We start from the raw sequence: 14,481 nt of genomic DNA, 5'->3' as shown, positions 1-14,481 counted from the left end.
CTCTATTACTAAAACCGCGCAGCACACACCGCCTAAACATTCCTTTGACGAATTTCTAAAGAATTGGTGCATGCAAGAATGCGATGTGATTCTGTAAGCGTCACTCTAAATTATCAATGATATCAGAATCGCGCGTGTTTCGTGTTAGAGAAGTAACTGCCACCTGTCTTCCAAACTAAAAGTTAAAGTAGCAGAGGTCTAAATTTTCGTGTTGCTTAAAATTATGGCAGGAATTAGAAGCTTGCTAATGTGATTCCGATATTTAAGAATTCCCCCGGGTTATGGTGAATGGGGAATTTCCTGATTTGATTAGTTGTGAAGAGTGGAGCGCCCCCCCCCCCTCAAGGAAGTGTTCTTGGGCAACATACTTTTTTCACTTTTTATCGATAAACTCGATCAGAATATCGATGGGATTGTTAACAAATTCGCAGATGGCGTGAAGCTAATGGGGTAGTCGGAAATCCAAGCGATAGGGACATTCTCCAGATGAACTTGAATATGATTGTAGAAGACTAATGAATGGAGCATGACCTTTGGTGTTGATAAGCGCATGGTTGGTCATTTTGTTTCGTACAACCAAAGCCTCTTAGATATTAGGAGGCTTTGGTTAAAAATATATGGAAAAAAACCACCTATCAGGGTATAGAAAAAACAAAGAGGGAAAAAATGCTGAGGTTACAATAAAGCTTCGCGTTGATGAGAAGAGAGGAAGGAAAACAGGGCGAGCTCTTGTTTGAATTTATGTCACTGCGTCTAGACGCAATATTACGTCCGTGCCGTGATCGTAGAGTGGTTAATAAGCTGTGAAGGAAGACTTGATTTCTTGAATATGTTCACATTAGAGGAACGCAGGTTTCGGGGGGGGGGGTATGGTCGAAGTGTTTAAAATTTTCAGAGGGATGGATAAGATGAGTTATTAATACACCGTCAATCAACTGCTTGGACAAGGGGACACCAATATCAATTAGTAAGAGACAATTCCAGGCTGTGGTGTCGCAGGAAGTTTTCCCTCTAATAGACCTGAGAATAAATGGAATAGCTTACCATGGGGGGGGGGGGGGGGTTCGTGAATTCTAACACAACTGACACGTTTAAAAAGAAGTACGATAGATATAATAGGGTAAATCGAGAAGCTATCCATACTTAGAATAAGACAACCATAATCTTTTTTTTTATGGACAGTTTATTATATATACAGTCGAAGTGGTGGTCGCTGTGGTGGTCGTGTGGTTATAGTGCCGGACTCGTGATGCGAGGATCCGGGTTCGAACCCCACAGTGGTGGTCGGCTGAAGTTGGTTTTCTGTGGTTCCCAACTTCAAGGCGCAAATGCGAGCCGATCTCCCCGTTAAAAAGTCTCGCCACAGAGAGCAACAGTCCTACAACGGTAAATCATTCAACCATAACACTCCACTCATAGTTAGAAAAACTGGGGGCAGATGACAGCACTACACATAACAAGCATTACACAGAAACAAACTTTACGTCAGGTTGCACTACACGTACACGCACATTCCCGCATGTACCGATTCGTTGGGGGGTTCCGCGGGGGGGGGGGGGGAGTGCATGTGTGGTGTAGCAGTAGTAGGTAGGGCCTCCAAAAAATGGCTCGGGGATCCATGATGTTCTTAAGTCAGCCACCTCGTTGGGCATTTGCCTGTTGTGGCGTTGTATTTGTATTTATATTTGAATCCCGTTATAACTAACTTCAAGAGACCGGAGAAATCACTTCGTTAAAACGAAATTTCGTTATAACGAAGGAATTCATTGTTCCTATGTAAACTCATCTGGTGGATTAGAAAAGTGTTCGTTAAAACGAGATTTTTTGCTATACCGGTATTCGTTAAAACGGGATTCGACTATATCTGACACATCCATAGTTTTATGGGAATCTTTTTCCATCCACTTCGTTGGGCAATTTGCCTGTTGTGACCTTTGTAATTGAAATGTAATTTCTTCTCAGAATTTTTGCCTGAGAAATAGTTTTAAAGCATCTTTGTGCCAGAACATTTACACATTTTTCCTCTTGTTTTCCCTTCTCTACGATTTAGGCCATGTGTAATTTGCTGCTGAGTGCCGACTCGCCAGTGTCTGGTCTATGTACTGCCAATGGCCTCCTCTACAACTCTAGTCGGACATCGAAATGTTTCGATATCTGGAACGAATACATCGAATGTGCCGATCCCACTGGGTGTGGGCTGGGAGACAGCAGCAAAGCTTGGGATTATCAGGTACTTATAGGACACTATAAAATTTTTATAAAAGATCTTTTACGAAACTTGAAAGAAAAACCAATCAGTAATCCTATTGGTTACATTTGCTCAAATGTAACCGATTGCTAATTCATTTCATTTCATGGTGACTCAGCGTCTTTTTGTTTTGAGCGATACCATTTCACTAGGTCATTATTACACTACAAAAATTTGATAAAAGGTCGTCTTTTACAAAACGTGAAAAAAACAACCAATAAGTAAGTCAATTGCTTGAATGTAAATCAATGAGCTTATTGGGATATTCGGAAGTTTCGCCCCATTTTTCGCCTGCCTGCCTGCCCTGACCGTATGAGTAAGTAAGTGCGAGTGTCTATATGGGTGAGTGAATGACCATATGAATGAGCAAGTGAATGATTGTATGAGTGACCAAGTGAGTGTGCGAATGACCGTATTAGTGACCAAGTGAGTGTGCGAATGACCGTATTAGTGACCGACGGTCGTGTGAGTAACTGAGTGTGTGACTGTATGGTTGAGTGAATGAGTGATCAAGTTTATGAGAACATCAGAAAAGAGTGTAAGTGACTGTATGAGTGAGTGAATGACCATATCAAATGAGTGTATGAGCGGTGAGTGATCGTATGAGTGAGTGAGTGACCATATGAGTGACCAAGTAGGTGTACAAGTGACCATATGAATGAGAGTGAGTGACTGTATTAGTGAGGGAATGACCATATGAGTGACCAAGTGAGTGACCGTATGAGTGATTAAGGGATCCTACTCTGGCGGTGAGTGACCGCATGAGTAGTCAAGTGAATGGGTGGGTGGCCGTATGAGTTACCAAGTGAGTGGGCGAGCGACTGTATGAGAGTGAAAGGTCGTATGAGTGACCGCATGAGTAGTCAAGTGAATGGGTGGGTGGCCGTATGAGTTACCAAGTGAGTGGGCGAGCGACTGTATGAGAGTGAAAGGTCGTATGAGTGACCGTATGAGTATGTGAGTGTGAGTGATTGTATGGTTGAGTGAATGACCATATGAACGATCAAGTGAGTGACTGTATAAGTTAGTGAGTGATCATATGAGTGACCAAATGAGTGTACGAATAACCGTATTAGTGACCGCGTGACCGATCAAGGTCACTCACTCGTTCATTCACTTGTTTATTCATACTCTATCACTCACGTACCTCACCCACTTTGTCACTCATACGGTCACTCACCGACTCATTTGGTCAGTCTTACGGTCATCAGCTCATATGGTCATTTCACCATTCATGTGGTCACATCACCACTCATATGGTCACTTGACCACTCATACAGTCGCTTACTTGGTCACTTCGTCTCTCCAACGATTAGTGCAACCGATATGTCCTGGACAAAATTTCCGTAAGCCGCTTATCGGTTGCATTTTAAAGTTTTATAAGCGAACTTTTATCAAACTTTTATAGTGTAATCCCCATCTTACAATTTTACCATTTATACATTCGCCAGAATGTATAAATGGCACGATTCGTAAGATGGTGGTGGTGGTCTCCTAATTTTTTTGTTGTCAGGCCTGCACTGAAATGAACCTGGAAGTGAACTCGAACGGCCACGACGACATGTTCCCATCGCTCCCGTTCAATTCCAGCGCCAGGGACCAGTACTGCATGAAGACTTGGGGTGTGCTGCCAAGGAGAAACTGGATGCAGACCCTGTACTGGGGCAACAGTAAGTGAATGGGGATTTAAAAAATGAAATCTGCTACAATTATTATCTATGATTATACATGATATGATTATACATATATATGATACTACAAATATAACGAGAATAGTTTTCGTAACCCCCCCCCCCCCCAGAAACAGAGTCAATTTTTATATAGAGCAAATATGAGTTACTTACCCCGACCCGGAGAATGTGAATCTCCATACAGGGGTTATAGGGCATATATGCTCAACCCATGGCCCGCGGGACCTCAACCCTAATTTTATAAAAATGAATTTAGCGGCACATTTCCTGAGCACTTAAGTGACCTTCAGCTCATTTACAGATCACTTGAGTGATCCGCGACATGTTACGGATGACTTGAATATTCGTAGCACAGTTCTGGAGCATAATATCAGTTATAGATCATTAAAGTGACTCGTGGTGCTGTTCCGCATCATTTTAGTGGTTCGCGGCATATCCCCAGATCACTTAAGTAACTCGTGACGCTGCTCCAGATCACTCGAGTGAACGGCGGCACATTCTCAGATCACTTAAGTGACCTGCGGCCAAGGAACATGAGGATGGGCTAAGGAGCCTGCAGAGACAAAAAGCCGATTGGCCGGCAACTACGAAAAGGCGGCAAGGGCTCAATCCAGCAATGTGGGCTAACCTGGGAGGCCTACCACCCAAAGACCCATTGGTTGTCCTCAGGGCCGGCCGGCAACGATGGCAAGAGAGCAAGGGTTCAACCGAGCAATGGAGCTCACTTGGGAGCCCACCACCCAAAAACTCACTTTCCACACTTTAAGAGCATTACTCGTGAGAGGGCAAAAGCTGCTCCGTAAACGGTGGGCAGCTGTGTATGCTATGTGTTGCTTGTATACTTTGTATATAATTTTAATCGCGGCGCCCCGTCTAGGGGTTTGGGTTCCAGGAGGTTGCCTCCTGAAGGTTGAGCACCCCTGATATAGGGCAATGGTGTCCAGCCCTTAGGAGAGTGCAGGTCACTTCATTGATTTGAAAGCATGTCGCAACCCAATTAATTAAGTGATCTGGAAGAGCACCGCATGTTATTTAAGTGATCTGTAATTGTGCCACGGGCCACCTGAGTAATCTGCTATTATACCGTGGGTCACGACACGAAGGGCTCACCCGAGCCACCAAGCTAACAAGAATAGACGTGGTCCAGGACCTGGCCTGGCTACGGTAAACAACAAAGGACTCACTCTATAGCTACAAAGCCATAGACATTATTACTAAGAATTTTTAAAGTGATATTATTTTGAATTGTTTATCGGCAGAGAAAAGCTTCTCGAGGGATCTTTTGGCGTCGTGACATCGCCAACTTATTGGCACTGTCGCCAAACGTGCCAGGTTTGTTGTCAATTTGGCGAGATTTAAAGAGATGCCTAATTTTCATTCTCACATAATGACTATTTAGACATGAGAATGTCGTAATAAGTTAATAAATGGTAAATAAGAACTATTTACATAATTTTCGTAACAATATATATAGTAATACATAGTTGCCGGCCAAAGTCCGGTGAAAGCTTGAATTTTGAACATTGGCTGGGTTAACTGGACCAGCCAGTTCGCGAATCGGCCAATTACGGGCTTTGTCATTACTATCCGAATGCAGCAATTCGTGGGGATAAACAAATTACCGTTTTTTTCTCATGTCGAGAATGAGCTAATGTATGTTTCCCAAGTGTGTGATTTGCTTTCCTTTTTCTTCACCAGAAATTTCTACAGCTTCGAACATTGTATTCAGCAATGGCGATTTAGATCCATGGGGTCCAGGAGGCGTAAGTATAGATAGAAATTTTTATTTAATCCATTCTCTCTTTTTTGCTCTAGATTTCGCCACACATAGTAAGTAGTTAATAGTTAATAATAATAAAAAAACAATATTCTATTAGAGAGAGCCGTCTTAACGAATAAGCGTAGCCCTCGAAGCTCGGGTGACAGAACAATAGATTTAATCATGTTATTCCATGTATCTCAGTCATTTTCCAACATTCCGGGGGGGGGGGGGGTGTCCGGTCTCCCCCCCCCCCCCCCCCCCTCGTGATACATCACTTTAGGGAGGCGTGTGCTTATAATCCCAGTGAAAGTAAATGCCCGAGTCTCAAGATGCTCGTCCTCCACTGTGAAGGCCCACGGGTTCGAATCAGGGCATAGAACGTCAGAAGTTAAGCTTGGCGCGACCACCGATGGATGGAGTCTTCATTTCCCACCCACCTCCACTGTTTGGAAATTGCCGTATGGCGACGTATAACCAGAGTTGGTGTGCGGTAAAGTAGGTGAAGTAAATAATAACCATCATCATGGCGGGGCGAAAATGCCTAGCAGGGTCAAAGGCGTCTTAATAATTTCGGGCCCCTCAGCTTCGATTTCATATATTCTGTGGGAGACGAGCATCGGCATCCAAAAATTTCTGTGAATGTAAATTAACACAAAGAGAGAGAGAGAGTTAATGAATTTTGTGAACTGAAGAAAATTTTAAATTAAAGAAAGAAATAATTCAAAAACAAATTAAAATTTGGTCCCAATGAAAGGAATTGTCTGAGAACTAATGAGAAAATTCAGAATCCATGAATTGAAAATTAGAAAAATAATTGAAAGGAGATAATCCAGAATTGGTAAAAATTCTGAATTTATTAAAGAATAATTAAAAATGGTATTTAATTATTCATTAAAGAATAATTAAGATGAAAATGCAAGAAATTACAGAATTATTTCTCTCTAGATGAAAATGCAGCGTTCTGAAATAATTTCTTCTTGATGAAAAAAATGCATAATTATGGAATTATTTCTAGTTAATTTGCAAATTCCTTTAATTGATAAAAATTCAAAATTTATTAACGAAATTATTATTACTGTAAGAGCACTTGAGACGGGATACCCGGTGCAACGCCACCTGTGGTACACCCTAAGGTCGACTCTGCGTCATGGTGATTGTGGGGAAGAGATATTCAATTTATATTTTCCTCATATTGTATATATGTCTCTTGCCTCAGGTGTGTGGTTTGTTCTTATTTAATTAATTTGTTTAAAAAAAATTATTTCAGGTATTGAACAACATTTCTGACTCACTCGTAGCAGTCCTCGTCAAAGGAGGTGCTCATCACCTTGATCTGCGGTAAATAATCTACTTTCACCTACTTTTGCCATGGCAGATTTTCATGAATATTAATACTCGAAATACAGTCATCGTTGCAATGTCTTACCGCACGCCTGATGCACAAAATGGCTCTCTATTCAAAGAATTTGATCAGAAGAGACTTCTCCCCCCTCCCCGGTTTTCAACCCACATATACAAGGGGGGTAACATTGGCCCAAAATGTTTTTATTTTTCTAATCAGTTTAAGTTGAAAAAGAAATCTGTTTTTTATTTACGTATATAGAATATATGATGGCCTATCGAAATTAAAAAGGTTACCAGAACTTAAAAGTAGTATTTTAATATGTACAGTCAAACCTTTCTTTCGAAAAATGACCGTATCTCGAAAAATGAAAAAAAAATTTACATTATCTGTTCTAAATCATCAATGCATTTTCACCTGTGTCCATGTAATTTTCAAAATCTCGAAGGCCAAGCCCAATAATAGTGAAAAGAAAACACAATTTTTCCTTTCGCGCAAATAAGGCTTTTTTCCGAAGCTGAAAAAAACTGATAAGGAACGATTATTCTTATCATAGCCATTGTGTTGATGGACCTCGTCAATCATAGGCGGGTACTATGATTGACAGAGAGTGGATGTCATGTGAATGACTTGTTCAGCATGGCAAAAAGTCTGCCAACAAGCAATTTAAAATTGCTTCAAGAAAGCTGCGGGTTCGGAACCAGTCATCTCGGTGATGAAGGATCAGATCCGATTGTTTACTGGTGATTCTCAGAACAATTTTGAAGATAAAATTGCAAAACAGTTTGGGGCATTACTAAAAAACATTTGAAACTAGAAATTTTATCTTCCGATTTTGTTGAAATAGGCCAAGTTCGCTATAAACTTGTTGCACCTACACTGATACCGAAATTATTGGTGAATGCATGGCCGACTCATGTGACGAGAATACAGCAGAAAATGCTCCAGAGGAATTAGAAAAAAAGTGAATGAAAAATGCCGAACGCGCATGCTGTAAAAACGCTGCGTCATTTTCTGAAGCAAACTGAGAAGATAGGGCCCAAAATATTAGTAGCTCTTGCTAGTATATATGAAATAGTGAAGGCTCTCGAAGAGCAAAAAATATCTATCAATCTAAGCTTAAGGATTGTTTTAAATATGGTATGTGAATAAAATTGAATTGAACCCCAAAAAAAGAAAAAAATTGAACATATTTTAGTTTCATTTGCAAACACTGTAGTTGAAAATTGAATGTCTAATGGATTGTGTGAGTAACCAATAATTTCATTTAGTACGTAGTAAAATACAGTACGGTATTTTTTAGTTTTTATCAGTCGAATTTTTCGCCATTCTTGGTGTGTTTTTCCATTTTTACTGAAAAACTCGAAAACTCTCTATCTCGAAATTTTTTCCGTCCCGTCAGTTTCGAAACAGAGAGGTTTGATTGTATACTAATATGGGGTTAATAAGTAACACTGGGTTTATTGGAAAGTGAATTTGAAATTTTTTTAAAAATGGACCAAAGTAGGCCGCGTTTATGGTACAGGAAGAGTTTTCATTCGTTTCAAATTTCATTATATATATGTTTTTTGTTTTTGTTTCAGTGCTCCGAATCCAGCGGATCCCCAGTCGGTTATCGACGCGAGAAAATTCGAAGTAGAAAATATCCAGAAATGGGTATCCGGTCGGTGAGATCTGTTTCCTCTCTATTCACACCGAACAGAACATTTTATTTTCAAATTTATGTAACAAATGAGGAAATTTAGTACAACCCATTTGGAGAAAAATCTTTATGTGTATGTGAATAAAATATTTTACTAAAACACCCGCATGTTATATGTAATCAATGTTTCTAAAAAATCGACTATGCATCTAACTGAACAGGCTGCATACAAAGCAGAATAAAAAAAGTTGACAGTAACTTCACGAAAAACAGGTCCCCCCCCCCGTAGAAGACCGGACACACCCTGCTTCCCATCTTAGAGAGATATCGAAGCGCTCCCGAAGGATAGGTGTATCCGGAAAGTTTTATTATAAACAACAAAACATTGTTGCCTCAGATAATGGCAACAAAAATAAAATATATTGCATATTTGCAGCAGGGTCCCTAACATAGAATCTAGCCAACACCTCCTAGAGATAGAAGGCCTCTGCACTGTTCGCCATAAACGTCATTCAGACTACCTAGCAAATTTGCCACATTTTAAAAAACACAGCATCCTATTTCGTTTCTTCTTATTTAGGCGTAGAATCTTCTTGACTGGCTCACAAATACCGCATAGTGATTGGATGTAGGGCATAGAAATCGCCAATTCTGATACTGTTTTAATTTTAAAAAAAATTAATAATAGTTCCCGTTACATTTGTTCGGTTTGAATACGTACTGGAAAGTTGCGGGAACATGTTTTTTAGCATCCCGATGGGCCGTAACTCGTGCACCAAGAATCTCGAAGGCTAGAGTCAAAAATGTTTGGTCAGCCAGTTAATAAATATAGGTGATCGGCTGAAGTTGGCTTTCGGTGGTTTCCAACTTCGAGTCTCAAATGCGGGCCGATCTCCGCATTTGCGATAAAAAGATTGCCGATAAAAAGTCTCGCCGCAGAGAGCAACAGGCCTACAACGATACAATTATTCAATCATCACACTTCAGTCACGGTTAGAAACATTGACGGCAGATGGCAGCCTTACTCATAACAAGTATTATACAGAAACAAACTTAGGTTCACAACACGTACACACATATTTCAACATGAATTCGTTAAAAGTTCCGCTGGACGAGCTGCATGTATGGGTTTAGTAGCGAATAAATATAGTTTAAATTTCGTCTGTCAAAATTTTAAGGTTCCCGAAAGCTGACCAAATGCCCCTTCGCTCTCCCCTTGTCCCATCAATCATGCTCGGAACACATATCATCTCAAATGATGATTATTGTGTTAAAATTCATCCCTACCAACGCTGCAGACATACGTAGAAAGGGGGCAAAGAAGGCTCGTGTGCGCCACTCCTCCCCAGAAGGCGATCAAAAAATTGAAAAATACTTTTATACAATATTTTAATCAACTTAAAATGCTAATTTTCTCGTTTCAAGGTTAATAACTTGAATCTTTCCTTGCATCCTCCTCCTCCTCTCCATTCCACCAGTGCGCCTCTTCATTACAAAGGAGGGTCCTGCGTAAGCCCCTGGCGAGTAATGTACGAAGTGTAAAAAATAATAACCGCAATCCTACCCTATAATTTTTATTGTTATTTTTGTCTGGACATAAGTTATGATTTAACCCCCCCCCCCCTTTCGTGGATAGGGGTAGCTCAGTGTTTCTTGACCTTTCTGAAGACCAAGAACCAGTTAAATGTGTGAAACAATTTGACGGACCAATTGTGTCCCGGGACATTCCTGCAATTTGGTTGTTATCCCGTTTTTTAAACGATTACTTATTTGAATTTGTAATACTTACTGAAGTCGTGAATGTGCACAGCTTTTTCATAATATAAATTATATTATGATAATTATGGCAAAAAGTATAAATATTCATCTCACACGTCAAGTTTAACGTGTTTCGTCCTCAATTTTTTTGGAATTTCAATAACGATTGAGGTGATGTCCCGTATATTTTAAGGATTATTATCAAAGTTCCCAATTTATCGAATTTTATTTCTCAATATTCAAATGATCTGATGACCATATTTCATTGAGAAATATGGTCATCAGATCATTTGAATATTTTTTTCCATGGAAGCACATTTTTGTTTACTGCAATTTGCAGCAATCCTTTATTTCCACACCTTCAGCAATTTTAGCAGTAATTAGTAAATTGCACTGAAAGCAATGAATTGCAATTTTTTTTTTGCTAAATTCAGTGTCACCCCGTGTTTAGGATTCGCAATTTCCGCTATTTTCCTGAAGGATGTATGGTGAACCTAAATATGAAGGTAAAATTTTGTTTGAACCCATATGGATGTTAATAATACCAATTACAAAGGGTGAATAATTTTATCAACTCTGCCTGCAGACCACCTATGCTATCGTCACGGACCGCATGTTGAGAAACGATGAGATAACTGAATCCCGATCTCAACCCTTGGGAAGTAGGGAGAGGGGGTTGACATTCGTTCACATAAAGGAGGTTGATGGGGCAGGGTTGTCTTAAGAGCATCTTGGGCCTCCGGGCCAAGTGGTTTTTCTGAGGCCCTACCTTGTAAATTCTAAAAAATTTCAACTGGATTTCATTTTCACTTCTTGCCCCTCAACGACAAGAAGCTGAGGTTTCGGCAAACCCAGATGACCCTGTTCAAGAGCGGCATCGGCATCACGAAGTTACCGAGGCACAATGTGTTCAGTGCGGCTTTCGTGAGATATCCAATTGGACCCTCTTGATGTGCGATACGGAAAGTTTTGAGCTTCTCGGACGGAATCTCTGGTACGTTCATCACTACGTCGTAATAATTACAGATGTCTAATCGCTCAAGTTCTGTGTAATTCTTAAATAACAGGATCAAGTCGAGACCGTGAAAGACACACAGAGCCTCGGTGAATTTCCTCATCTCTTTGAATCCCGCGAACTTTTCGGCACCCTGGTGCACTACATCGCAGTTGCAAAGTTCCAGCACCCGGAGCTTGGGGCAACCGCTCTGGAGCTTGTCGATCGGGCACGACAAACGAAAGTTCGTTCCGACGCAGCGCGTCTTCATCAGGAGGAGTTCTTCGAGCTTAGGACAACCAGACAGTTTCGAAATCAGCTCGTCATCGCGACTCAAAGCACATGTGTCTAAGTCCAGATGCCTCAGCTTCTGGCCCCAGCCGCTGAACACCGGATCCAATATGCGTGACGACATCACCATGAAATACTCGAGCTGATGTTCGGGATCGAAGTCGCCTTTCGAACCGGTGACGTAACGGATGATCAGTTCCTCGACGTGTGGACAGGTCACGGTTAGGTACTCCATGGCAGTATTCGACATCTCGCTCGAAGAGATGTTCATCGACTCCAGGATAGGGGGCAGAAATTCATAAAAGGGTGCAGTGCAAATCAGGGCCGCCCTTAGGGGTGTGTGACAGGTGCGGCCACACCGGAGCCCGTGCTTCTGGTAATTCAAAAAAAAAAAAACAATGTTGCAATTTTTGTAAAAATTTCAATAATAAAAAAGTTTCTGCTGCATTTTGACAAAGAAAATGTTAGAAATAATCAAAATAATGTAATGAATAAGCGAAAATTATTCGTCACACATTCACTAATTAGGGGCCGTTCAAGTTTTTCGTAAGCACATTTTTAGCGCACATTTTTGACCCCCCCCTCCCCCTTGTCAGCAAAATTTCGTCATCAGCTCTGCCCTCTGAATCCTGACGCATATTGGTGAGATCAGAAACGTACACAGGTGGGGGCTCGTGCGCCACCCCCGACGATCAAAAATTTATTTTTTTAATGCAAAAAAATATTTCATTTTAATTAAAATTTCGGAAGAAAATACTTTTATATGCGTTATTATAAGCAATTTCTGTTAATTTCAATGTTATTTGAAGGCTATGAACTCAGAATAATTTATCTAACAAATTCATTGCGACCCCCCCCCCCTCCAAGCCATATAATGATAAATCGCATAAAGGCCCGCGATCCAAATACGCCCCTGGGGGTTATCTGATCCGGCCTGCCCTTCTCAAACCTAATTTTGTAAAAGTGAACTAAGCGGCACATTTACAGATCGCTTGAGTGTCCCGTGCTACAGTTTCAGAACACTTAAGCGATCCGTGACACATTTAGAGATTCCTTGAGTGACATATGACGTAGTTTTAGAGCACTTAAGTGGCCCCCAGTGTGGTTCTACATCCATGGCCCCCACAAGGGGTGGGCTGACAAGGCTTCAGCCTTGGGCCTGTGAGGATTTTAATCATTTTTTTGTTTTTTCACGCTATAAATTAGGGGGTGAAAATAAAGGGGGCCCCGTGAGTCTGGTCGGTGGGCCCGTAAAATATCCCAGCGTAGGGGCCCTGCTTCAGGGTTATAGAGGCCATGATATAGATATAGAGGCCATGTCTACATCACTCAAGTATAGGCGGAGATTGACTTGGAAGTCTGGGGAGGGCAAGGTCGTTATTTCTGGGGGGGGGGCACGATGATGATGATGTCAATTCATATATACATATATACATTAGATCAGTCGACTTCACCTTTGACTCTGGGGGGCAATGCCCCCCACGCCCCCGCCCCCCCCCCGTATTTCCGCCCATGCACTCAAGTCACCCGTGACGCATTCTAAGATTATTTAAGTGATCCGCGTGCAGCATATAATTGCGGATCACTCGAGTGATGCGTGGCACAGTGCCAGAGCACTTAAGCGGCCCGGACACATTTCCAGATAACTTGGATCCGCGAAACATTTAGAGATCACTAAAGTGGGTCTGTAAGGCACTTATCAATAGGGGTGAATGTTACTTCAAGTGTCCACAAACTACCGAAAATTTTTCTCGTCTTCGGCACACCGAGTAAGATGCCAGTAAAAAAATTTCATATTTTCATAAAGGGTGGTTGATGACATAAGCATTATCCTCCCCCTTGTCATCAAAAGTCAGCAGTTCGGAAATCCCCCCCCCCCGATGCTGACGTAATATTTTAATGGCCCCTTATATACAGTAATGATAAAACAAAAAAGAATCGTTATTTGGTGAGAGCGGATGTGGGAAGCAGTTGGGAAAAATTGTGCTAAACATCCCAAAGAAAACCTCTCGCCTTGCTTCAGCATAAGTGATAAAACTGACTATAGACCATCGAGGTATGACTATAGACCTCGTGTGCTAAACATCCCAAAGAAAACCTCTCGCCTTGCTTCAGCATAAGTGATAAAACTGACTATAGACCATCGAGGTATGACTATAGACCTAAGCTATAGACTGTGAACAATTCATTATGAGCGAGGGGGAGACGGATCATTAAGAAACATTGCTCGTTTTTTCCCCCCTGGGTTTCTTCAGTGGTTCCGTTTGGGGCCGTTCAAGTATTACGGCATCATCGTTGGGGGGGGGGGGTTCCGATTTCCTGACTTTTGATGACAAAGGGGGGGGGGTTAGGATAATGCTTACGTCATCATCCACCCTTTATAAAAATATTAGTTAGGATTCAGAGGGGCAGAGCTGATGACGAAATTTTGCTGACAAAGTGAGGGGGTGTCAAAAATAGCTAAAAATTTGCTTACGTTATACTTGAACGGCCCTTTTTAGTTGGGAGAGATAGTGTGATGACGGGTGGGGGTCTTTTGTTTGGTATAGCGGTGTCATCTGTTGGGGAAATCGAGAAAAGTAACGTTATCTAAGGTGCGTAGGGTGTAATCTACGTAGGGTGACCATACGTCCCGTATTTCCCGGGACAGTTCTGGTATTTTCTGTTTTTTTGGCTGTCCCGACTTTTTAGCAAAAAGTGTCATGGTTTTTCCCGTATTTTGCACGAAGCCTACTGGAATTTTTATTCTTTAT

At 41.4% G+C, this 14,481-nt stretch overlaps 1 protein-coding gene across 1 annotated transcript in view; it reads left to right on the top strand.

Moving 5' to 3' along the window:
* Window positions 1-8,847, top strand: part of LOC149087764 (dipeptidyl peptidase 2-like) — a 39,628-nt gene extending 30,781 nt beyond the window's left edge. Inside the window, exons 7-11 of the mRNA XM_089231667.1 lie at window positions 2,051-2,230; window positions 3,762-3,918; window positions 5,638-5,702; window positions 6,969-7,039; window positions 8,627-8,847. Coding sequence (XP_089087793.1) covers window positions 2,051-2,230; window positions 3,762-3,918; window positions 5,638-5,702; window positions 6,969-7,039; window positions 8,627-8,714 — 561 coding nt within the window. The 3' untranslated portion in view covers window positions 8,715-8,847. The remainder of the gene's footprint in view (window positions 1-2,050; window positions 2,231-3,761; window positions 3,919-5,637; window positions 5,703-6,968; window positions 7,040-8,626) is intronic.
* The last annotated feature ends 5,634 nt before the right edge of the window (window positions 8,848-14,481 follow it).

This window comes from Pholcus phalangioides, unplaced genomic scaffold, assembly GCF_987345545.1.
Source record: "Pholcus phalangioides strain wild (caught in Gottingen) unplaced genomic scaffold, Ppha-v1.0 ptg000004l_1, whole genome shotgun sequence".
Taxonomy (NCBI): domain Eukaryota; kingdom Metazoa; phylum Arthropoda; class Arachnida; order Araneae; family Pholcidae; genus Pholcus; species Pholcus phalangioides.
Note: the sequence above shows the minus strand (reverse complement) of the source record. Positions and strands in the feature narration are given on the sequence as shown.